The 27,085-nt window shown below is 38.8% G+C and overlaps 1 protein-coding gene across 1 annotated transcript in view; it reads left to right on the top strand.

Moving 5' to 3' along the window:
- The window catches only part of C5H1orf141 (chromosome 5 C1orf141 homolog), a 53,581-nt gene that overhangs the window by 14,277 nt on the left and 12,219 nt on the right, over window positions 1-27,085 (top strand). The window contains 2 exon segments of the mRNA XM_070267500.1: window positions 13,054-13,166; window positions 19,453-19,520. Coding sequence (XP_070123601.1) covers window positions 13,054-13,166; window positions 19,453-19,520 — 181 coding nt within the window.

The following is a 27,085-nucleotide window of genomic DNA, read 5'->3' on the forward strand; positions in this document are numbered from 1 at the left end:
TTTCAGACTTTCACCAATATACTTCAAAAAGAAAGTCTGCCTAGAAAACTAAGTAAGGCGGTGTACTGGGTGCTTCCAGAGTGCTGTGTGCTTCCAGGGTGCTGTGTGCTTCCAGGGTACTGTGTGCTTCCAGGGTACTATGTGCTTCCAGGGTACTGTGTGCTTACAGGGTATGTGTGCTCTCAGGATACTGTGTACTTGCAGTGTGCTGTGTGCTTACAGGGTACTGTGTACTTGCAGTGTGCTGTGTGCTTGCAGTGTGCTGTGTGCTTGCAGTGTGCTGTGTGCTTGTAGTGTACTATATGCTTACAGGGCACTGTGTGCTGTCAGGATATTGTGTACTTGCCGTGTACTGTGTGCTTACACGTCCTGTGTACTTGCAGTATACTGTGTGTTTGCAGTGTCCTGTGTACTTACAAGGAGTGGGCTGAATATGTCATGCTTGGCCTTTCACTGGCATTGTGTATGTGTGTAATGCTACGTAACTTTTTAGGCATCAGAAATGTAGCGGAGAGCCCAGACAAAAGAAATACTGAGAAGTAGAATCCATCGAACTTCAAATCAATTGGACCTTGGTGGTTGGGTGGATACTGTTTTTATCTCATTTATTCTGTATAACAATCCAGTGTGTTACATGCAGTTTTACAGATGAAGGATCCAAATCTCAGTGAGGTTAAATAACTTGCCCAAGGTCACACAGCTAACAAGTGGCCGAGGCTGGATTTAAACACTAGCAGTCTGACTTCAGAGCCTGTGTGCCTTATTGCTGCTCTGTTCAATAGAGTGACTTCCAGCTTCTGGGCTTCGTGACTGGGTGCACATGGCGCCTTGCACTTGGGTAGGGAAGATGTCCTGAAGAGCAGATGGGGTGGAGAAGAGCATACAGTGAGAAGAGCTGAGCCCTCTTTTGGATTAGTTAAGTTTTCGATACCTGAGGGGCATCAGGCGGTGGTGTCTGGAAGACACTTGGATAAACATGGCTAAATCTAAAGCAAAACAAGACACAAAATACAGCTCACCCAGATGTTTGTTATTCCTGACTTACCAGGGCATTAGAATATGTTTCCATTATGGAGCCTCAAGAAAAAGGAGTTTGTTTCTAGCACAAATAAATATGAATGGTTTGCATAATGTAGCTTTTCCACAAACTTCTTACCTTACTACTTAGTTTTCATGTAGATACAGCCAGTGACTTTACTTCAAAATCATTTATAAAACTATTCATATTAAAATAGAACATTTTAATAATACACAGAAAAAATGCATAACATGGTAGTTGGGAATGTGGAGAAGGGAAAAAATAACATATATTATTTTGTATTATTTTTTGTTTGTATATGTTTTTAAACTTGTCTATGTGTGTCATTACCTAACAGTATAATATATGACTAATGACCCATCAGACACCCTTGAAGACAATGTGCAGTATATTTTATGGCAGTGTTTTCCAAGATGATACTGCTTCTGCCCCTTTCCTGTCTGACAAGACCATTTCCTAAGTTTATAAAGGCATTATTGATCCTGTGTTAATGTAAGACCAATAGCTGAGTAATGTTCCCTTTCAGTTAAGTGTAAACCTGGCTAACTTGAAATTTGAAATCAGTGTCTAAATTATAAAGACAAAGAGGCACATACTTTCAAGATGCAAAGACCAAGTAAATTTGGTTTGATCAGTGCCCAGAGGACCAAAACTGGCAAAAAAAAAAAAAAAAAAAAAACCCAAAAAGTACAGGAAAATTTCAAGAATTTACACAAGAATCAGAGTGTAACCTAGGCCAATGGAAATAAAACTTGACTGAAGAAACTAAGAAGGTTCAGTACATGTGGCAAAGGCCAAGCAGCAGCTTTCAATGTAGGCTGTGGTTTTTGCTTCCAAGACCGCTTCTGTCTGCCCTCTGCCTGTCTTCCTCGAGTGGCGGCTTTGTATTGTTTTTGAGAGTGAAACCAAGTTCTTTAGATGTTGGTGATTTGGGGAAAATGATAGAGCTCCTAGTAACACTCATAGTTTTAACACACTTTGTATAATTTTTTCTATAAAATAGAACTATTTAAAATAGCAAAACATGAGTTAACTTGCTGCTATCTGTAAAAAGATAACCCGATTAATTTATGAAACATGAAGAAATAAAACATGTTGTAAATTACCGTTTAACTCTCTGAACAAATTAAGCGTAGCTGCTTATGGCTCCCATGTGGGTCTATTTCTGTTATCTTTTGTTTCCCTGGGTATCGGTCACATATGGTTTTATCTTCTCACATGCCTCGTTATTTTTTATTGAGAACTGGACATTGCATTTGAAAAAGTGGAGATATAATTTGAAGCTGTAGGCGATGCTCTCTTCTCCAGAAAGGACTGTGCTGGCTTTTGTCAAGTGGCTAGACTAGGGGCATCAGCAATCCTAGATCAGGGTAGAAATGATTCAAAACTGGACTTCAGGTTTTTCGAGGGTTGGTCTATTTATGGTTCAACCTTACTTCTAGGTTATAAACCTTTGGGGTTTCAACCCTCACCTGAAGGATGTATTAGGACCCTTCCTCTTTGGTGGGCCCTGAACTCCAGTTTTGTTCCCACAGCCCCATGAGTTTGTCAGAAGCGCCACACAGCTTTCTTGCTTCTCTGATGCTGATTATAAAATTGACAAAAACGCAGCCCCGAATGCCAGGCCTGCCCTCTGAGCTTCTGTCTTCCCCTAGCTCGTGGCCCCTCAATTTCTTCCTGCTTTGGGAGCCTCTCAGATGTCTTTAAACAAATGTTTTCAACATTTTGTGTAGATACCTAGTTGCTCTAGAGAGATAGCTGGTCCAAACCACTTAGTCTTTTATTTTCAGAAGTGGAATCTAAATCGCTATTTAATATAACCCTAGATTTCACTCATATTTGAATGATTCTCCTTCTAACACAAGTTATTGTTGTTTCTAGGGCTCTAAACCAAGTTCAGATAAAAAATCCTTGCAAATAATGAGTTTATCTTTGTTAACAAAGCTCTGATATCACATTCTACTGTAATCTTCACTTATTGATTTGACTCTATCTAGTGACTGATAGACTCTGTGGATGCTGCAGCAATGGTGAAACATACTTATGTGTTGAAGTTCAGTGGGGGATTCAGAGAAGCGAACAGGCAGACATCAGTCGCTGCAGAGAGAGTCCCAAAGAGAGGGTCAGCAAACGCTTCCTTGAGGAGGTGGCACGGCGGGCGAGACCCAGAGAGTTAGCGAAGAGGCAACAAGATTTCAAAGTGGGAAAGATGTTCCAGCCAGGGCAATAATGTGGACGAAGGGTCACCCAGAGGCTAAAGAAAGCCCAGCTCATTTGAGAATCCAAGAATAGTTCAGTGTTGCTGGACTTGACTGGGAGATGGGGTAGAGACTGGAGGGTGACTGGTGAGAAATGAGGCTGGACAGGTAGTAAAGGCCAGCTCACCAGGGGCCTACGAGCGAGGTAATGAACATTGGACAGCCTCCTATAGCAGCGAGGAGCCACTGAAGGGCTTAAACAGAGCAGAGCATACTCAGATTTAGATTTTAGATATATCATTAAGTAGCAAAAGGAGTAATTAAAAATTCCATGGGCTCCTCAGAGAACCCGACCTTTTTCTAGAATTTGTAGTATCTCCAGAAACTGCCTCTTCCAGGAAGCAACCCGTCTTGCAGTAAGTCCTTTTCTAACCGTAACAGAATGATTGCTTAAATAACAGAGCACCCGGCAGAAAGTTTCTATCCTCATGTCAACAATGATATGCTGGTCCTGTTGGTTATAGTGGATAGAGTCGACTCCCCCACATCTTGAGATGCAGCTCCCAGGCTTATAAATTATGCTACTTACAGCTCAGGATACCAGCCCATGCCAGTGCTCACACCCCTTGCTCCTATGCTGCGCCAAGATGTCAGATCTAATTCACTCAACTCTCAGCTTAGCCTAGACTTTGTGTCATAACTGCCACCACCTGGCCCAGAGACTTTTCTGGGAGCTACATGCTTCTTTCATTTTTGATCTCTAGCCTCTTGCTATTCAAAGTGTGGTCTTCCACCCAGCAGCATCGCTGTCACCTGGGAGCTTGTGTTAAATGCAGAATCTCTGACCCCATCCCAGACGGAAGCTGCATTTAACAGGATTCCCCAGATGACTCCTAGGGAAACTGACGTTTGAGAAACACGGCTGTGGCCCAGTGGTCCTCAGACACAGAGGGCTTGTTCAAACACAGATTGCTAGGCCTCACTTTTGGGGTTTTAGATTCACTAGGTCTGGGCTGGTACCTGATAATTTGCATGCCTAATGGTTTCCAGGTAATTTTGATGCTGCTGGTCTGGGGACCACCCTGTGAGTCACTGCTCTAGCTCATGTCCCACTCTTTTCATGCCACCCAACACCTACATCTGTTCTAGTTTTTCCTTGTCTTGCTGAATATCAGAGCAGCTCCCAGCCTAGTGCTGTGGTCACCTAATGGGGGAAACCCTCCAGGTTTATTTGCAGCTGAGCTTTGCTTTCAGAGTAGTAATATTCAACCCACCTGCACATTAGTATTACCTAGGGACCTTTAAAATATTGTATTCTACTTAAATTAGTTTGGAATGGGGCCCAGGCATTACTATTTTTAAGATTCCCCAGATGATTCTTACATAAAGCCAGGATTGAGAACCATTGAAATTCTTAAAGGGGCCAGCCCAGCAGCATAGTGGTTAAGTTCGTGTGCTCCACTTCAGTGGCCCAGGGTTTGCAGGTTTGGATCTTGGGCGCAGGCCTAGCATCATTCGTCAAACCACACTGTGGTACATCCCACATAAAATAGAGGAAGATTGGCACAGATGTTAGCTCAGTGACAATCTTCCCCAGGAAAAAAGAGGAAGATTAGCAACAAATGTTAGCTCAGGGCCAATCTTTGTCACAAAAAAAATTTCTTAAGATTTCTTTCTCAGTTACTCCCAGAGACATCTCTTCCATGACACTATTAGCTCAGGATTTCTGCATTTTTCTTAGATAAATGGGGACTGATAAAGGTATTCCTCAAATACCCAAAATTTGCTAGAAGGATCTTCCTAGGATTAATTTCCTGATAAGCAGAGAGTTTTATAATTATTCCAAAATGTCTCTCAGTCTTTTGCCTTTAATTTGTATATAGTCTTTAAGATTTCTCAATAAAAACCAAACGTACCCTTCTCTGCAAATTTTCCTAGTTGGACCTTTTATGAAAGAGCCACACTCATTTTAACAAAAGTCCCTTTAAAAAATTACCTGAAACAAAGAATTTTTTAAAAGAGAGACAAAGTGATTTTTCCATTACCTAAGCATTCAGCGCTGGATTATCAGCTGAAAGTGGCAATTTTACCACTTATAAAGTGGGACAAAATAGGACACAAGTTAGGGGCAGGTAGACAGATTAAGAATATTTTTCCTTTAGATGAATAAGGGCTTCTCATGAGAAAAATTATTTTCTTAAAAATAAATCCACATTGAGACCTGCCAATATTTCTTTTAGAAATATTTTTATGACAGGATAAACTTACATATAGAAAAGGTGAGTAAATATGAATAGAGAATACAGTTGCAGCCAATAGTGAAATTTAATTGGCCAAATTCTTTCTTCCCTGATTTTAATATGCAGGTCATATACTCCAAGTGACTTAGGTAAAGTGTGACTTATAATAGGTAAGTGGGGTGGGGTGGGGCAGGGCAGGAGCAGGAACCGTGAAGGGGAGACATTTATGTGAGTAGAAACAGATTGATGCCTTGCTCGCTACCCACACAATTTCTCAGTGATGTGGGCACAGGCTCCTTTGAGGCCCCATGAGGATTCTGGGAAGGGGACAGCCTTATCTCCCGCTCTCTGTGGGGAGCTCCACTATTGAGCTGGATGCTTCCTCCTCTCTGCAGCTGGAAGAGGACTCCGATTGTTGCTCAGCCCTGCAGAAACCTGAGACTCTAGAGCAGGGCTTCTCAAGAGTGGCTGCTCACTTGAGAGCTTTTGAGAAACATGCCGAGCCCTACCCTGGAGACTGCGGTGTAACTAGTGGGGAAGAGTCTGGGCACGTGGGTTTATCTCCAAACACCCCGGATGATTCTAATATGCAGCTGGAAGTTTGAGAACCATTTCCAGAGGCTTCTTTGTGTCTCCCTCCCTCAATCAAGAAACCCTCGCATGACAGCTTGTTTGCCACTGATCCACTGCAAAAAAATCTTGGCTCTCACCGCCTGATGCGACCTGAGTCCCAAAGAGCCCGACCTGTGCAGGTGCTGCAGGAGCCCACAGCCTTGGAAGCGAGCGGTCAGACAGCAACCATGGGTCATCCAAGGGGACTCGCAAGAAGGAGGGAGAGGAGGCCGAACGGTCAGGACAGGCGACTCCGAATGAGGCAGAGTTAGAGGCAGAAAACAAAACTTTAGAAAATATGGCTTTTAAGGACAGAAATAATCAGAGAAAAGAGAGATTTAAAAAAAAGTATTCTGAATCAAAAACTGAGTAGGGAAAATTGAAAATAGAATGCAGATGAAAACTGGACTGATAATCTAGAAGACCAAATCGAGGCATAATCTTACAAAAATAAAAAAAATATGGAAATCAGATTGAAAAGAGATACGTAGTACAGTTTCAGAATACTCAATATGTGAATATACTTAACACATAAATCAGGAGAGAGAGAAACAGATGATGAGGAAATATTAGGAAGAATGCCTTTATTTTGAAGATAGACTCGAATTTTCAGATCAAAAGGATTACCAAGTACTAAATTTATGGTAAAATTACTTAATTCCAAAGGCAGGAAAAAAATCAGTTAATTACAAAGGAAAGGAAATCGAATGAGTTTCCTTTGCATCTCTGAGGCTAGAAAACAGCCAACCATTTTCAACTTTTGCACGGAATGGCAATCCAAGAATCCTCTCTTTGGATGAATCCTCATTTATATGTGAGACTAAAAGAGAGACAAATTTTTGGGCATGAAAGACTTTAGAATGTAATCTACCTATGTATTCTTTCAAGGAAACCTACCTGGAGAAATATTTCACCCAAATTAAAATTAAGTATGAATAAAATGAAGATTCAAACTGGGTATTTTTATTATACAAAAACATATTTGAAATTATCCCATGGGGCCAGAATGAAGCTCTGGACTTTGATCTCGAAGTGGCTGTCCTATAAAAACATAAAGTGTGACAAGGGGAATAGGCTGTAAGAGATTGCCAGTTGGGACGGGGCAGTTTTTAGAGCAACCGCCCTGCCTCCATCTGAGCTGGGCCCTTCTCTCGGATTTGCTCCTTTATTGTCCAGCGCCACTTCAGTGACCCATCCCAGGACGTTAGCAACCTTCCTTCAATTCCGGCCCATGCAGCGCAAAATCAAGGCCTTCGCCTATATTCCTTTTAACAACAGGATATAGTTCCACAGGGAATTTTTCTAAATATAAAACCAAAAAAGAGGAGAGGGAAGGGGGATGAATAAAAAAACACACACACATATATATATGTGCTTATATATATATGTATATATAAGCAGTCCCAAACTAATACAACTTACAAAAAACAGATTTATGATTTTATGTCAGTGAATTAACCCATCACATTTATAATTCCAGGTTCCATCCCTTATATTCTTTGAGAACCCAGTGCTAGGAACACAGTGTTTATTCCTAGGCTCTTATCCTTCCCATTCCTTCTTCCTACTGTTGGGAGAAAATTCTCCATGGGTCTCCTGTATCTCTGCACATCTTGCGAGCAGAGCCGCTGGCTGCCTTTGTTACTATCTTTTCAAGGGTGTTTGTATAGCGAACAGCCTTGGAAGACAGACAGTGCCTTCCTCTGAGCACGAGCAGCTATGTTACTCTCTGTTGGGTTATCTTAGCTCAGGATTCCATTCCTGTAATAAAACCCGCTGTGTGCCAGATGTCATCTGGCCCTCTTCTTGTTGCCCTGTTGAATTGGGGCTCAGAGAACTGGCACAGAAGGTACTACCCCTACTGCTGTGAGCAATAAATAGTCTTTTGTCCCTGACCCAGGAGTTTTGTGTCTTCTGCCAGCATGTATGAAAGTGTAGCAGGCTGACTTGTTAGCCTGTAAGTAGGGTCAAATCTCAGACCTTTCCCGGTTCTTCACATCTATTTCTAGGGAAGAAGCTTGAGAGTAGAACGACAGAAGCTTTCACCATCCTTGAAAACTAAGTGGTAAAAGTAATGGTGGCTCGTTCCTCAGTGAGTAATAGGACACCCTTGTCTAGGTACCTGAGAGTCTAGAAGGAATGTATTTGTGGACCCATTTTCTCTGTCCTGTGGGTCTATCTGCTTCTAGGCAGCAGGGTCTGTATTTTAGTTACACCTCAACTAAGCCCACAAAATTAATCCATATAATAAAATTTAAAAAAAGAAAGAAAACAACATGACAAGAGACTATGTAAACTAGAAAAGAAAGTCATGATCAGTTGACCACAGATTTTGTGTATATTTAATCTTATAAACCAAATATCCAGGACTTAGTTCCATTTCTTTCTTTCTTTTTTTAAAGATTGGCCCTCAGCTCACATCTATTGCCAATCTTTTTTCTTCTTCTTCTTCTCCCCGAAGCCCCCCAGTACATAGTTGTATGTTCTAATTGTAGGTCCTTCTAACTCTGCTATGTGGGACGCCGCCTCAGCAGGGCTTGATGAGCGGTGCTAGGTCCACACCCAGGATCCAAACCACTGAAACCCCGGGCCGCCAAAGCGGAGCGCATGAACTTAACTACTGGGCCACAGGGCCAGCCTCCATTTATTTCCTATAAATCATGTTAAGTATGCATTTATTGAAGGACCAAAAGAAAAGCTGTCATCTCTTAGTACTTCCACCAAACTCTGGCCTTCCTCTCATAAGCACCCTGAATCTTTAAGAGCATTTTGCAAAGGTAGCACGTCTGACAATCTTTTACAAAAGAACTGTCTTTTACAGAAACACCACCTTGAAGCTGCTTCAGAGGTGAGTTTTGTCAATATTCAAAGAACTCTTTAAATGGTTTCTGAGCATAGACAAAGATGGAGTCGTTCCAATTAATTTTGTAAAGATAGCCTTGATCCTCAAGTCTGACCACAAGAATATAAAACCATTGCTGAATCTCACTTATAAAAAGAATTTTTCTTTAACTAAAATAAAATATTAGTTTTACTGTTTCATTGCCTATTGTCAACTCAGGAGCATATAACATAAAAGAGTTTTATGTTTCTCCAATTTTACTCTGATCATTTTGGTTATGAAAAACCTGTCTAATTTGGTATTTTGATCCCACATACCACTTGAGGCTTTCCCTTCCCCCATACAAGCCAATCTAGAACGTTGGAGGAGCTGAAATGGAAGAGAGGTGTGGCCAGAAATTTGATTCCCCCAGCTGTGCGTGGGAGGTGGGCGTGGTCTTCCTCCAGCACTCTTCCTCCTCTTCCCTCTTCTAGTCTCTTTTTCCTCTGGCATGGGAGTAGTGATGTGCTAATGCCAGCGTGTGATGGGTATTAGCTAAACTTATTGTGGTAATAATTTTACAATATATACATATATCAAATCTTTGGTTGTACATCTAAAACTAACACGATGTTATATGTCAATTGTATCTCAATTTAAAAGAAAAAAAAAAGCTTTTCCTGGATGTTCACTATGTAGTAACCCCATTTAGGCATTTGGAGGGAGGGTAGGGTGGGAGAGGGTGTTTGCCCCAAGGGAGAGGGAGCCTCAGAATTTCTATATTAGACATAGTGCTTGCCCTCAAGAAGTTGCAATTCTTAAAATTGCAAAAAGTTTAAAAAAAAAAAGAAGCCTAGTTCCTTAGCGGGGCACACGTGAGAAGAGCCTCCTTCAGCTATGCCTCTCCAAGTTCTCCCTCCACTCCTATGCTCTCCAGGGTATTCCACAGCTTCTTCTGCTGAGGATCTCGAGCCTGGCAGTTAGCAATCCGGGTGGGGTAGCAGCAAAATGGCCCAAGCCTAGTTATCACCTCAGTGTCCTTTTGGCCCCCCAAGAAACCCAAGCATCCTTGCCATGCCAAACAGTGGGATGCAGTGTGCTTTACCCTTACCCCCTCACGCCACCCTCTCCAAATTTCTTTTCAGCTAGCTAGACACAGGGCAGATCAGCAAATGTGCTGACAGCTGTGAAACTGAGGAATGAGATGGCAGACTCCACCTTTTGCAGGCACCAGTATTTATGAGCGATTACTCAGCCTGGTGGAGAAAGCACCGCTGAGCCCTCCCACACTGAGAAGAGAGAGAAAAGCCACAGCAGACCCTCTGGGGTCAATGACTTGTAGTTCTGATGTTTTTCTTTTCCCCCCGCTACAGTTTTCCGCTATTTGGCGTCATGGCGGAACATCTAGCCCCAAATATTGGTGGATCTCTGTAGGGTACAGGGTATGCTCCTTTTCACTCAGCTGTAGAGTAAAAAGTCACCTGGTCACCAAGTCTAAGTTAATGGATAAGCACCACTCAGTAACTCACTATATTAACAAAACGGAATCCAACACTATGTTAGATAAATGTTACTCCACTGTGACCAAGTGGAGTAAATTTCAAGAGTAATAGAAAGTACCACTCATTGACCTCTTACTATGTCCCAGACATTTTGATAAGCAATTCCTAAACTTTATTTTACAGAATTCTTGTAAGAACCCCATGAGATAGGCATTACCCTCATTTGGCGTAGGAGGAACTGAGATTCAGAGAAACTCAATATTCTGCAGAAGTTCGCATAGTGAGAGTCTAGAATCAAAGTCGGGTCTATCTCCAAACCTGTGCTCTTCGGTCCATCAGAAGGAAACCCGTATCTGAACAGCTCTGTATGTTTTGCAAATGTATTTGAAAAAATACCTTAGTAAGATAAGGATGAAAAAGTACCTCCTAACAAGACTACGTAGCCAACACGATCCTTAGGGTGGGACCCCTGACACATTCCCGTTTAAATTAGAAACAGAAGGATGCCATTCTCACTAGAATACTATACTGTTCTAGAAGTGCTTGTCAATGATGTTAAACAAGAACATAAGATAAAAATTTACATGTTTTGAAAGGAACAGATAAATTATTTTGTGAAGATTAAATGATTGTTTGCTGAAAAACCCAAAGGGAATAAACTGAAAACTCATTAGAAATTATAGGATTATAAGAAAGCTCAATAAAAATTTACCAAAACAATTCATACATTCAACAAATATTTATTACACGTGTACTATGTGCCAGTCACTGTTCTAGATGCTAGGGATACAACAGTGAGCCAAATAAAGACTCTGCCCTCAGTTTATATTCTAGGATAAGGTGGGGAGACAGATAATAAGCTAAATAAATGAGTGTATAAGATCCACTAGTGATGAATGTTACGAAGGAAAATATAGTAAATTGGAGGGATTAAGATGACAGGGGTTACTGTTTTAGAACGGGAGGTGAGGGCAGAAAAGACCTTTCTGAAGAGGTGGAAATTTGACTCAAGGGAGTAAGCCTGTCAGAACCTGAGGGAAGAATATCACAGGGAGAGGGGAGAGCAGGTGCCCAGGTCCTGAAGTGGGAGCATAAATTCCTTTCCTTAAACCGAGCAGCCAGCAGGTTCACTCTGCCTCCACGTGGAGGTGAGGCGTGAAGGGGGTGCACGGAGAGAGGCCTGGAGGGGCGCTCCAAGGAAGTTCTGCTACTTAGAAACATGAGAAGTGGGGGGAGAGCTTCCGTTTTGCCGTGAGAATTTTGAATTTTCTTTGAGTCTGATAAGGAAACAATTGGAGGGAAATGACGATCACATTATATTTTACAGGTGTCACTACGGTTGCATTGAGAATAGAGTGTTGGTGACAAGAATGATAGCAGAGAGAACGGCCAGGAGAAGGCTAGAGATGTGTAAAGGTAGTTCAGATGAGAGGTGAAGGGGTCCTGGACTAGGGTGAGAGTGATGAGGAAAGAAGTGGTTGGATTTGGGATATATTTCTAAAATCCAGTGAGATTTGCGGACAGATTGGGAATGGACAAGGAGAAAAAGAGAAATCAAAGATGAGGGTAGGGGCTAGCCTGCTGGCATAGAGGTAAGGTTTGCATGCTCTGCTTTGGTGGCCTGGGTTCTCATGTTCGGATCCCAGGTGCAGTCCTACACACCACTCATCAAGCCGTGCTTGGCAATGCCCCACATACAAAATAGAGGAATATTGGCACAGATGTTAGCTCAGTGACAATTTTCCTCAAGCAAAAAGAGGAAGATTGGCAATAGATGTTAGCTCAGGGCCAACCTTCATCTCAACAAAAAAAAAAAAAAAAAAAAGGAAGGAAGAAAAAGACCGCAGAGTTTTTGGTCTAAGCCTCAAATGGCGATGGGGAAACGTGGGTAAGGAACAGATTGGGAAGAAGGTGGAAGCAAGAATTTGACTTTGGATATAAATTTGAGGTGCTTATAATACACCTAACTGCAGAAGTCATGTAGCAGTTGGAGCTCAGGCAAGGGTTTGGGGTCTAGACTGTAAATCTGGGGACATCAGCCTATAGCTAATATTTAAAGATGTGGGACTGGAAGATATCAGCTAAGGGTGAGTGTCTGAGGACTGAGGACTGAGTCATGCGTTACTCCAGCACTTCGAGGTCAGAAATATCATTAATTATATAATACCATTAACTTGCTTACATACCACCAAAAGTCAGTTAGAGCATTTCATGGAGAAAAATTCCTGTTTACAATGAATAAATGCTGTACTCCTGTATGGTGTACTATTCTGGTATCTGGGCCAACCTAGCTGCATATCCCACCACTTTGACTCGGGCCTGGCAGTGTCCCCACTACTCAATGAATTTCCAGCATATTTTTTTAAAGGGTTAACCAGCTTGTGAATGACAGTTTCCTGGAGAGCCCTCAATCCTGTGACAGCAGCAGTTTCCTGTCTCTCTCTCCTTCAAGTGATTGTCACTAATATTTGCAGCTCCTGCTTTATCAGCCCTAATCTTTGCACTTTGTACTGTAATAGTATTAAGATGACATCTAAATTTATCTAACTGGGACTTCACCGCATTTCTCCAAATTTATTTCTTAAATTAGTTTTGTAGATTTTCTGATTATTTTAATTTGGGTTAATTTTATTTCTTCCAGGTACGCCTCCAAAAATGAGCCTAAACCTAGAAAAGTTGATTTTGAAAAGTTAAATGTGAGCCCTCACTTTTTACCAACAAATATAAAAAAAAATCAAGAAAGCAAGTCAACAGGTAATGCTCTGTGTAACATATTTACTTCTTCTTTGGTTTATTAATAAGGGCTTTTATTATATACTTTATTATTCATTAATGTGTGTCAAAAGTTTTTGATAGCTTGATGTCTCTGTTGAAAGCATTTGCGTGAGAGTATATGGGTTATAACCGCAGTGTGAAAGATTTCAATGTGCTGTAAAGAAGAATTCCCTAAGAGGAAGAGATGTTAAGTGTCAGAATGGACAATTTATACAATTCACAAATTAAAAATGTATCTTTATGTTTATTTTTTTAGAAAGAAAATATCTGAGTTTCCTTTCAGCTCAACCCTAAGAGTTTCCTTGTTATTGTTTAAAAAAAAAAATCAAGTATGGACATCTTGCTTAATAGAAACTTACTTTACAGGATTAGCAAGTTTAGGAATCTGTGAGCTAGGAACCAGCGTTATACATCCTCAGAGAATGTGAGTGTTTTGTGTTGCCTTTGTTTTTCTTTCTCTGGCATTACCAAAAAACCGTTCAATTGCATCGTTTTCATCAACGTCCTTGACTGAGGCCCCTTGGCTCCACGTTGCCCTGTAATGCTCCATCTCTCTGTTATTCTTCATAATCCAACTTCTCAAAAGATTCGTTTACATACACTGTGTCTACTTTCTCAGCTTTTGTTCAAACTCCAGCCTACCACAATCTGGTTTCTGTCTCTCTATCATTCTACTGAAGTTACACTGATCAAGGGTGCCAGTGATCACGATGCTGCTAAATCCAAAAGCATTGTGATTTTTTTCCACCTTTCAAAACTAGTTGATCACTCCCTCCTTCTTAAAACTCTCCTCTTTGGGACCCATAGTTTCTGTTTTCCTGCTATCTCATGCCTTCTCAGTCTCACTTCTTAATTTCTCTTCTTCATCCTTAAAATGCTGTATTTGCTCAGAGCTCAATCCTGAGCCTGCCTCTGTTTCTACACTCTCTCCTTGGATAATCTTATCCAATCTGTGGTTTAAAATTTTATAGAGATGCCACTAACTCCTTCATTTATGTCTCAATCCAGACCATCCTCTGAACATCAGATGCCTATACTAAGTGACCTATTTGATAGCTCCACTTACACTTCTTACAGACATCTTAAACTTAACATCCAGAAATGGACTTATGATTCCCTCTCCCAACCATGTGTCTCAAACTTTCTTTCCACTCCCCCACCCGATCATCCCTGCCGTGGTACACTGGACCACTTTGCCAAGTGGCTCAAGCCTGAACCTAGAAGCCATCTGCGATCTCCTCTTTCTCTCGTTCCCAAAGTCCAATCTATCAGCAACTCCTTTCCATTCTAACTCATCTTGAATTAATCTATTTTCATCATTTCTGCTGCCACCGTTTTAATCCAAATAGTCATCATCTGTTGTCTACACAGCCACAGGAGCTTACCAACAGGTATTTCTCGTTTCATTCTTGCCCTCTTTCTAATCAATCTCCTTCTTATTAAACCATTTTAAATTATGAAATAGCATGCATAATAAAAAATGAGTATAGCATAAAAATGTACTGTATAATAACCAATTATAAAAAATAAAGACCTATATAACCAGAACGCAGGTCAAGAAGTAAAACACTGCCAACAACCACTCAACCTTTTCCAAATCATTTCTCCCTCCCTTGTTCCTAGAGGTTGCTACTATCCTGATTTCTGTGGTAATCACTTCCTTGCTTTTCTTTAAATTTTTACCATCTGTTGTATGCATCCCTAAAGAATGTAATTTAGTTTGCCTGTTTTTTACTTTATGTAAGTGTAATCATGCTATATGTATTCACTTCTATTTTGCTTCTCTTTCTTATCCTTGCTTGTAACATTCACTCACAATGTTGTGTGGAGGTGGAGTTCTTTCATTTTCATTGCTTAGAGTATTCCATTGCATGAATATATCACAATTTATCCATTCTATTGTTGAAATTTGGGGTTTTCAGTTTTTCAACCATTACAGTGCTGAAATGAACATTCTTGCTTATGCATCCTGCTGCATATGTATAAGTTTCTTGAGAGTATATATCTAGGATTTATATTACTGGGTATGCTTACCTTTAACTAGTATAGATAATGGCAAACTTTCCAAAATGTTTGTACCAATTTACACTCACATCAGATTTGTGAGAGTTCTCTTTGTTCTGCTTTCTTGCTAACATTTGGAATTGCCAATTTTTATTTTAGCAATCTACTGAATATGTAATAGCGTGTTGTTATGGTTTGCTTTTGCATTTCTGTGATTACTACTGAGTTTTAGAAGTTTTTCTAAAGACTGTGGACCAGTTGAATTTACATTTTGGGAAATCATCCAAGTTTTAGCTCATTTTAAAATTAGGTTTTTGTCTATTTCTCCTTGATCTCTTTATATATTCTGCTGATTAGTTCTTTGTTGGTTTTATGTGTTATGAGTATCTTCTCCTTTTCTGTGGATTTTCTTTTCACTCTCTTTATGGTGTCTTTTTGATGAACAGAAATTCTTTCGCTTAATAGTAAGTCAAACCAAATCTTTCCCCATTTAGTTAGTACTTTTTGTACCATATCTAAGAAATCTTTCCCTACTCTGTGGTCATGAAGAGCTTCTCCTATTTATCTTGCAAAATATTTTAGTTCTTCTTTTTACATTTAGATATAAAGTCTACCTGGTATTAAATTTTGAGTGAAGTAATGGTCCAAGTTAATTTTTTTTCATGTGGGTATCCAGTTATCCCAGCGTGAGGTTAGTGCTCTGGGCTCTTCTGGAGTTCTTATTCTGTTCTATTTTATTGTCTATTTTCTACATCAACACTACACAACATTAATTTTTGTAGCTTAAAATAACCCTTCATATCTGGTAAAATAAGTCATCCAATCTTGTTCTTCAAGAGTAGCATGGCGGGGGCTGGCCCCGTGGCTGAGTAGGTAAGTTCATGCGCTCTGCTTTGGCCGCCCCGGGTTTTGCCAGTTGGGATCCTGAGAGCAGACATGGCACGACTCATCAGACCATGCTGAGGTGGTGTCCCATATAGCACAGCCAGAGGCACTCACAACTAGAATGTACAACTATGTACTGGGGGGCTTTGGGGGAAAGAAGAAGAAGAAGAAAAAAAAAAGATTGGAACAGATGTTAGCTCAGGTGCCAATCTTTTGTTAAAAAAAAAAAAGGGTATCATGGCTATTTTCTATTTTCCATTACAATTTCTTCTTTGACCCATTGGTTATTTAGAAGAATGTGTCTTAATTCAAAATATAGGAGGCTTTCCTAATTATCTTTTGGTTATTTCTCTTTAACTCAATTATATTGTGGTTTGAGGATACACTCCATATGATTTCAGTCCTGTGTAATTAGTCAACACTTGCATTATCCCTCAGTGTGTGGTCAATTGTTGTAAATGCTCTGTATGTGCTTGAAAATAATGTTTATTCTGCAGTTGTTGAGCATGGTGTTCTATATACTTCTTTTAGGTCAAATTTGTTCATTGTTTTTTTCAAATCTTCTCTGTCCTTACCAATTTTTCTGCTTGCTTGTGCTCTCAATTACTGAAAAATTTTAGACATTTATTTTCCTTTGTAGTGTTGTCAAATATTGCTTTACAGGTTTTTAATATAGTTTAGGCCATGTTATTAATTACATAAAAATTTAGAAATATTCCGTATTTCTAGCAAATTGAACCCTTTTTTCATTATGAAGTGATTGTTTTATTATCCAATATTTCTGTAGATACCTCCACTTTCTTTTGGCTAACATTTGCATGGTGTATCTTTTTCCATCATTTTATTACCACCTTTCTGTAATGTTATGATCTGGATTTATATCTTATATTTATTGTGTTGTTAGATGTTTAAATCTACTCTGATAATCTTTGTCTCTGAAATGGAGCATTTAGTCCATTTACACTTAATGTAATTACTAGTATCTTTGGATTTAAATCCACCTTTTTATTTTGTTCTTTCTATTTGTCCTCTTACTTCTATGCCTCTTTTTCTGTCTTCCCATGTCTTCTTTTGGACTGAGTTTTTAAAATTTCACTTTTCCCCTTTACTAATTTGGAAGTTATGTACTTTGTTTCTATGCTTTAAAGGATTATCCTAGAAATTACAATATGCGTTCTTTCAAAATTTAATATTAACCTCCTTCTGGACAATAAAATGATCTTAGAACACCTTAATTATTTTACTGCCATATTAAGTTTTATGTTATTACTAAAGTCCAAAGTCTTGTCTAAATATCATCTAAATCAGATATGAGTGAGACTCAAGGTACGATTCATTCTGAGGCAAAATTCCTCTCCAGCTGTGAACCTGTGAAACCAAAATAATTATGTGTTTCCAAAATACAAAAATGAGACAGGCAGAGGACAGACATTCCCATTCCAAAAGGGAGAAATAGGAAAGAAGGAAGGGGCAATGGGTTGCGAGCAAGTCTAAAACCTAGTAAGGCAAACTTGATGAGATCTTAAGGCTTGAGAACGATCCTCTTTGCCTTGACCTCTGCCTTCCAGACCCACCTGGGCAGAGGTGCTGCCCCCACAGTTCTGCCAGGTGGAGGCCACCACTCCCCCTCAGGACTCTGCTAGGCAGGGATCCCATGCCCAGGGCTCTGCCTTGTAGGGTTGCTGCCCCCAAGGCTCCAGGCTGCCCCACCCACAGGGCTTTGGGCAGAGTTAGTCTGGCCTGTTGAAACCGAGGTAATGGCCTCCGCTTTCAAAATTGAGGAGGCAGCCCTGATGATGTCTGAATCACCTTCACAGTCATTCTTCCCTTGTTTTGAAAAATAGCACGTTTGCGGCAAATAGCTCTATGCTCCCATCCTGTAAAATCCAAGAGGTCTGACAGCCGTCCTTCATTTTATCCCACCTCCAACCTCTTCTGTTCAAACTGGCAGTGTGGACTCCAGTCTCTGCTGGGGTGGCTGGGTGGATCCCTGGCTCACACCCATGCCATCTCCTTCTCACATGGCCAATCCACAGCACCCTTAGTGTTCTCTCTGAACATGCCCGCTCATGTTTTATAATATAGACAGGCTGAGCATTTTTCAGATCCTAAATTCTGGCTCCTTTTTGCTTAACAGTTCTGGCTTCAATCTGTTTCTCTCTTCTCACGTTTTACCATGAGCAGTCAGGAGGAGCCACGCTGCCCCTTCAACACAGCTTAGAAATCTCACCTAAATATCCACTTCCATCTCTGGAGAGTTCTACTTCCACAAAACACTAGAAAACAAACACAATTCAGCCAAGTTCTTCGCCCTGTTGCTCTCCTGTGGGCGCTCCACCCCTATGACCTTACCTAAACCTATTTACCCCCCAAAGGCCCCACCTCCAAATCCCATCACATGGAGGATTAGGATATGAATTTGGATGGGGGTGGGCAGGGCAGGGAGGCTGTGTAACAACTATTCTGTCTAAGTTATACCTCCTTCTATTACTCTCCCGAAACAAAATTTATCTATTTCTGTCACAGCACGTATCTCAATTTATAGCTATTCACTCCTTTGTTTCTTTGCTTGTTTTCTGTATTACCCACTAAAATATGTACATTATTGGGTAGGAATCACAATTCCAGAGTCCAAACCCAGTGCCTGGCATATAGTAGGTGACCAACAAATAAGTGTTGATTGAATGAACACCAGAAACCTTATTAAGTTTCTTACATCTATTATCTCATTTAATCCTCACAGCATCCATATAAGATAAGTAATATTATTTTCACTTAACATATGAGAAAACAGTCTCAAAGAGGTTAAATAACTTTCCTAAGCCTACATAACTCACACAAAAAAAGCAGGTTTTGGTCTCAAGCTGTCTAAATTTAAAGTCTGTGTGCTTGACCGTACACTATACCTACCTTAAGAAAATCCAGTAAATGATAATCCAGATTAATAAAACTCATAATTGGAGATGGGGGGGATTCAGGTTAAGGGAATTCTTCTCTTTTTAAAAGAATTAATGAAAAGATTGCTTTGACTATCAACTATGATTTTATTTTATTTAGAAATTCATTTTTTCCCAAGAAGATATAGCTTTATTGTATAATACTAAATAATCAAAAGTTATATTTTATCAATAGAAATTCACTTAAAAACTTTTTTTGTTAAGGTAGAAATTCACTTTTAAAGCAAATTATTCTAGATTTACATTTATTCTATATTTAGCTCTAAAAATGTAAAAGCAAATGTGTATATAAGCAAATAAGATTATCGAACCACATTTCTAAAAAGTATGCTATGACTTAAGAAAATGGTTTGTTGAGTTAAATTAGAGGTAGTCTAATAGTACGGAAGTATCATTTGTGTTTCAATTTGTTTCTTTAGGGCCAGTAGAAGAAAATTCAAAATCAAGGTCTATCAGACCTTTTCCTTATCTTAAGGATACAATTGAGGTAAATTTAATTTGTGTGCTTATAATTGCTTAATAGAAATTCAAATCAGCCCTAATAATTTTATATATGCTCCTATAAATCCCAAATTCAAACGGGATTCAAAAACATAAAATTTTAAAGTGATTTTATCTCTAATATTATATGAGACTTTATGTATGGGGATAATAGAGAAAATAATACATTATTTGTTGGACAGTCTTTATAGTAGAAATTGTTTATTGCGTATGATGAGGGCCAGCAATTATCATAAAGTCAGTTAAGAGAGGGCATCATAAAAAACATTTAAGTTATGCATAACTTAAATATTTTATTTTAATTAAAAATATGAAAATATACATCCATTTGTTAATCTTTTGATGTGTAGCCAAGACCATTTTTTGAGCATGCTATAGTTATTTAAATTATATGATTACAGTAACAGCTACCATAAACAGGTTTGGGACTAAGAGTATTGACTTTTTTTTTTTTTTTTTTTTTTTTTTTTTAAAGATTTTATTTTTTCCTTTTTCTCCCCAAAGCCCCCTGGTACATAGTTGTGTATTCTTCGTTGTGGGTTCTTCTAGTTGTGGCATGTGGGACGCTGCCTCAGCGTGGTCTGATGAGCAGTGCCATGTCCGCGCCCAGGATTCGAACCAACGAAACACTGGGCCGCCTGCAGCGGAGCGCGCGAACTTAACCACTCGGCCACCGGGCCAGCCCTTGACTTTTTTTTTTAAAGATTGGCACCTGAGCTAACAATTGTTGCCAATCTTCTTCTTTTTTCTGCTTTTTTCACCCCAAAGCCCCCCAGTACATAGTTGTATATTTTTAGTTGTGGGTCCTTCTAGTTGTGGCATGTGGGATGCTGCCTTAATGTGGCCTGATGAGCTGTGCCATGTCTGTGCCCAGGATCCAAACTGGCGAAACCCTGGGCTGCCAAAGCGGAGCGCATGTTCTTAACCACTCAGCCACGTGGTCAGCCCCAGAGTATTGACTTTTGATAACCACTTGAGCATAGGTTCATGGGCATACTGAAAAGTAGCTGACCAGCCCTGAGTATTGAGCACACCTCGGATATCATTCAGTTGATTTTATGTAGGAGACTAGAAAGAGAAATTAATCCAGAGAATCAGCAAAGGAAAGTCAATTTAAGAGAATCTCTTAGTTATTAATTATACTATTATTAATCCCAATTATTGCTAATATAGAAAATAAAACATGGAAAAAAACATACGTCGGGCCATAGTTAATAACACGTTGTGATTTTTGTTGCATATTCCTGCCTTTTATAATTTTGAAAAATATTGACAAGATCCACTATCCAGATTATTGGTTTATCCTCATCTGCATGGTTTATTTAGGTTCACGTTTAATACATCTCCCAAGAAATATATATTATAATGTCACAATAAGTTTGCTCATCATAATAAATTTACTAGCATCTTATATAAAACATATAACATTTAAATTTTTAAAAACAAATTAAAATATGCATATGACTTTAAAAACTAAATAACACAGGGGCTGGCCCCGTGGCCGAGTGGTTAAGTTCGCGCGCTCCGCTGCAGGCGGCCCAGTGTTTCGTTGGTTCGAGTCCTGGGCGCGGACATGGCACTGCTCATCAAACCACGCTGAGGCAGCGTCCCACATGCCGCAACTAGAAGAACCCACAACGAAGAATATACAACTATGTACCGGGGGCTATGTACCGGGGGGCTTTGGGGAGAAAAAGGAAAAAATAAAATCTTTAAAAAAAAAAAAAAAAAACTAAATAACACAGAAAGGCTGATAAGGACACAGAGCCCTTCCGTCCTGTAGTTCCTGTTCTGAGTTCCTTTTTCAGAGGCAACCATGTTTAACCTTTTTGAGTTTCAATTCCTCTTGTGATTAACTCCATAATTCTAAAAAATGAGCTTCTACTGCTGTTTTTTAAAAATGTATCAACTTGAAACATTATCCACTGAATTATTAATAAAAAAGATTTGAATTAGCTTGTTTACACTGCTCTGCATCTCACCTCTCCCCTTCTTTCTTCTTCTGAATCTTTGAAAGTTACTCTTTTGCTTGTGTTGTTAACTGTTGTATCTTGAAATAATATATCTGCATGTTTTTTTCTTTTCCATCAACTTTAATCACTACCTCCTGACTCCTCTTTATATAAGATGAAGATCTTAGCAGTCTCATCCTTTCCTCCAGCTCTCCTTCACACCTTCGTCCCTGGTCAAATATATTTTTACTTTTACATCTTTTAGGTCAATGATTACATTCAGCCTTGAAACTCTGATTAAGCCCTTATGTCTTGTCTATGGGTTAATTCTAAAATTCAAAATGCTACGAACAGCATTTGTGTTACTGTGACATTGTAAATGATCATTCATTGTAGGACAAAGTGATGTGCTGGCATTACATTTCTTCTCAATGGGTATAATATGAAAACAATAGACTCTCCTTTCTTATTTTCCATCAGTTACTCAAAAGTGATTCCCTATTTTAGTTTCCCTCTATTTAGACCTTGACTGTCTTGTAAACTTTTGTGTTTTTCTCTGGAGCTTCTAGTTGCCTTTCTCTTTTCTTGTGGAGAATAAGAACAAACATCTATATAGCACTTATGTGTGCCAAGCGCTGTTCAAATATATATATATACATAAATACATATAAATTACATCCTCAACAACCCAGTGAAGTAAGTACTATTATTGTTCCTATTTGATAGATCAGAAAAAAGAGGCAAAAAGAAGATAAGCATCTTGGCTGAGATCAAATTATAAGTGACAGAACCAGGAAGAACCCAGCGGTCTGATTCATACTCTTTATCTCTAAGATACACAGCCTCCCAAAAAGAAGCATGTAACTTTCTTACTATATGTGAATTTGGTCAAGCTTCCTTACTCTTTCTCTCTGCTGAGTGTAATCCATTCCAATCCTCTTCCAGGAATTATTCATGGAGCCCAGTGACTTCTTGTTCTAAATTTGACCCATTGCTTTTAAGGGTGCTCTGCTGCTGTCACTGTGTCATTCCACTTTTGGTTTAGTAGCCAGATTCTAGTATCCTGTGTCTTCTTATTCATCTTGGATTTCATCTTTATTTTCCTGGAATGTATCTTCAAGAAACTTCCCTAGAAATGGTACATGGATGTCTGGGAATGTATTTATTTTTTCCATATACTTGATTGATAATTTGGATTAGAATTATAGGTTTAAAATCGTATTTTCTCTAAACTTTGGAGCAAGTGCTCCTCTGTCCTATGCCATTGAATGTTGCTAATGAGAAGTTCTCAGTCTTTTGTAAGTGACCGTATTTTATTTTATCTGGAAACTTTTAGGATCTTCTCTTTATCAATGTTGTTTTAAGCTATCTTGAGGATATGCCTCAGTGTGGTAATTACTTCAATTTATTCTGTTCAGTGCTCAATGGACCCTTCCCTAAGTCAGATGTCTTTCTTTGGGTCTTAAGATGTCTATTACTTTTTTTTCTAGTTTCCTTTCCACTATTTTCTCCATTCTCTAATGGTCAGATATTAGACTTGGGTTGATTCTCTATCTTGCTTTTCTCTGTTTTTTTGTCTCTTTGAAATTTTGCTCTTTATTATGGGAAATTTCCTTAACTTTTTCTCCTGGTCTCTTTACTGCATTTTATTTCAGAAATCATATTTTAAATTTCCAGTGTTTCTTTCTTGTTCTTGGGGGTTTTTTTGTTTCCATAGAATCCTGTTACATTTGTTCGCAGATTTTTCTGAGGATATTAGAGTTTATTTTTTTAAGCTATTTTCTGTTTCTTGAATAATCTATTTCTTCTGGTGTCAGTGTTCCTTTCGTTGATCATGATATGTATCTTTGAAATTGCTGATTTTTTTATCGTATCTGGTAAATCTTCATTTGTTCGTATTTAAGAATGAAGATGTAGGTTAATGTTTCTATGAAACTGCCGTTGATTTTACAAATAAGCCCCTCTCCAGAATTGAAAGCTAACTGGTCTGTGTATATAGCAGAGTTCTCAACCAGCTAGATTTATTTTAGAGTAGGAAGAAAAAGAGTAGGCAGTTTGCCCGGTAGCCCTGCCTTTGGATCCTAACATGAAGAGAGTTTTACTCTGGGGAGCCAAACCCACATTGGCAGGAAGTTTATCAAGAGAAGGACACTTATGTTAGCCTAGGATTAATTAAATACCACTGCCTGTAACTCTGTGTGTGGGATAGTGTAACTGGGAGATGAGGGAAGTGGCAAATGGTTCACAAATTCCGCAGACACAATTTCAGTTAACCTATCTCTTTACAACTTTCGTTCTCATTCCCACAATCTATACCTGACAACTCTAAGCCTGAAGTCTCTTCAGAAAGATAGAAAGATAGCATAATATTTTTTTAGTGACTCCGCTACTGTACTTAAAGCTTCAATTAACTTTCTGTCTTTCAGAAATTTGTCTGAAATCTCTTATGGGCTGGGCTGACTTCTAAGTCTCTCTCTCTCTCTTTTTCTCTCTCTCTCTCTCTCACAAACACACACACACATGTGCACCCGCACTCACATGTGGTGCACGTGCACCACACACACACACCCCCCTCCCTGTTCTCGTTCTATTTTAGGTTGATTATTTTTTTTATTCCTTTGCCGTAATTGTAAAGGGATCTCAGTAAGGCATGGCTGTAAATGGCCTGGTCCACCCTCTTGACTCAGAAGGACCACTCCTCTTCAAAATGAACATCTGCCACTTCCCTTCACCTGCGTTCACACTGGCTCCTGAAGGGCCATGCTCCTTCAGTAATTTCTGGTTTGACTTTCACTACAATGCGTCTTACACAAATACATCATCTGTTTCCGTAGCTTCGCCATAAATCTTCAAGGTAAGAGATGGTGAGGGACCGACCCGAAGTAGTAGGAAAGGGAGTGTAGTGGAAGACACTGATTGGAGAGAAATTAAGTAGTTAGACTTCACAGAATTTTTAACTGGCTGGATGTGGTGCTTAAAATAATAATTCCCAAGTTACTTGTTTGGAAAACTGGATAAACAATGGTGCCATTAACTGACATTCCATTAATTTTGATATGTTATATTTCCACCAGCATTCATTTTGAAAATTTATTAGTTTCTCCTAGGCTCTCTTCTTTGAGATATGGATTCTTCAGAAGTGTGTTGTAGAATGTCCTAATATTTGGAGTTTTTCTAGATATCTTACTGTTAATGTTTTCTAATTTAATTCTTTTGTGGCTAGAGAACATATTCTATAGGATTTCAGTCTTTCTGAACTTATTGAGACTGGTTTCAAGATTCAGCTTATGTTTATCTTATTCAAAGTACTATGTACACTTGAATAGAATGTGTTTTCAGCAGTTATACGGTGTAGTATTCTATAAGTATACTTATAAATATAGAAGTACATCTATATGTTATAGATGTATAAATATGTAACTATACCTATGAATTAAGTCACAGTGATTGTTATTTTTGTTCAGATCATCTGTGTCTTTACTGATTTTTTTGTCTTAGGTAAAATTGTACTTCTTCCCATAAAGATTTAGAAGCTTTTTAATTTTATAAATCCATTTACTACCTACATCCTTCATAGTATAGTTTCATAAGTATTACTATAAAACCTACAGGATGATATTATAATTTCGGCTTTCAGCAATCCTATACGTTTTAGAGAGAGTAATAGAATAAAAAATAACCAAATATTTATCAGAGCTGATGCTCTTCAGTACTTCCTGAAGATGCGTTTCCATCTGGTATCATTTCTCTTCAGCCTGAAGAACTTCCTTAAGCATTTTTGCAGTAAAGTTCTGCTGGCAGCAAAGTCTCTGTTTTCTTTTACCTGAAAGTGTCTTAGGGATCTTGAAGCAAAGTTTTGCTCGATACAAAATTCTGGCTGATAGTTTTTGGGTTTTTTCTTTCAACATATTAATAGCGATCTTCCAGTGTCTATTGGCTTTCATAGTTCTGACTTCCAGAGTTTCTGATGAGAAGTCAGGGGTATTTTGAATTGTTCCCCAGTATGTAACTTGTTTTTCTCTGCTGGGAAAACCTACGTTGTCTGCTAAAACCTATATGCCCATGATCCTAAGCATGGTTTTCCTCATATTTATCCTGCTTTGGGTTCACTAAACTTCTGGAATTTATAAATCTATGTCTTTCATCAAATTAAGGAAACTTCTGACCAGTATTTCTTTTGATATTTTTCTACTTCATTTTACCTCTCCTGTCTTTCTGAGATTCTTATTGTACACATATCAGACCTTTCATTATTGTCCCACAGGTCCCTGAATCCCTTTTATTTAAAAAATATTTTCCTCTTTTTTTAATATTAGATAATTTCTATTGATCTATCTTAAATTATCCTACCTCTTTCCCCTGATTATCTCCATTCTGTTTTAAGCTCAACCAGTGAATTTTTTATTTCAAGTGTTATATTTTTTAGTTCTAGAATTTCCATTTTTAAAGATAGTTTCTACTTCTCTGATAAGATTTCCCCTTTTTTCACTGATTGTGAGCATATTTTACATTTCTCATTGAGCATAGTTATAATAGCTGCCTTAAAATCTGTTAATTCTAACATCTGGGTCATTTATTTCAAGGTTGGTCTCAGTCGATTGTCTTTTCTTTTGAAATTAGGTTTCATTTTCCTGATTCTTTGTACCTCAAGTTGCATTTGTCCTGAACATTATGACTGTTACAATATGGAGACTCTGGAGTCTGTTATATTTCTACAAAGAAAGAGTAGTGATGCTTCTGTTTTAGCAGTCAATTAACTTGATTGGGCTCAAAATATAAATTCTGTCTCCTGAGCAGAAGCTCAGATTTCAGTTCAGTTCTTTTGTCCCAAGCTGGGATGCTTGCACTTTTCCCTAAACATGCGTGATTCAGGCATCGCTGAGAGACTTAGACAGAGTTTATACTGGGAAGGTGGTAGAGCTACCATCTTTGACTCTCTTCTTTCTGTCATTCCCTTCTCACTTTCCAACAGCTTTGGTTGCCCTGAACTTTGTCCTCTGGTTCTTCTGGCCAGAAAGAAAGTAAGTATTCTATTAGAGTTTTAGATGCCCCGTGCAGTGCCAACTTCAGCCTGCCTTCAAGCTAAAAGCCATAAAAATGGCAACTTTGTCCCATGTAAGTCAGTTATTCCAACTTTTAATGCTTTTTCTTTGTCACTTGCTTTTGTTTACTCTCCAGGACCCTCAGGTAATTTGTGTGAGTGTGTGTGCGTGTGTATTTTTTCTGGAGTATTTTGTCTAGAGTTTTTATAGTTGTTTTCCGAGACAGAGTGGATCCGACAGGGGCTTAGTCATCCTGAATCAGAATTCTCCAGAGTTTTTACTACTTCCATTATCTTTTCCTATTGCATTGCTCAATACTTAAACATTTATAAAAAATAGTGGTGATAGGTGTCACTCTTGTCATGCCATAGACTAGTGTATTATCGTTAACTATGGCTGTCGGTTTTATATAATTTTTAAAATCATGCTAAGATATTCTTTATCGTATTAAGAAAGTATTCTTTCTTTGTAACTTTATTACAGTTTTTATCAGTGATGGTTGTTGAATTTATCAACTCTACTTTAAATATTGTAGTTATTAAAATAATTACATTGTT

Source organism: Equus caballus, chromosome 5, assembly GCF_041296265.1.
Source record: "Equus caballus isolate H_3958 breed thoroughbred chromosome 5, TB-T2T, whole genome shotgun sequence".
Taxonomy (NCBI): Eukaryota; Metazoa; Chordata; class Mammalia; order Perissodactyla; family Equidae; genus Equus; species Equus caballus.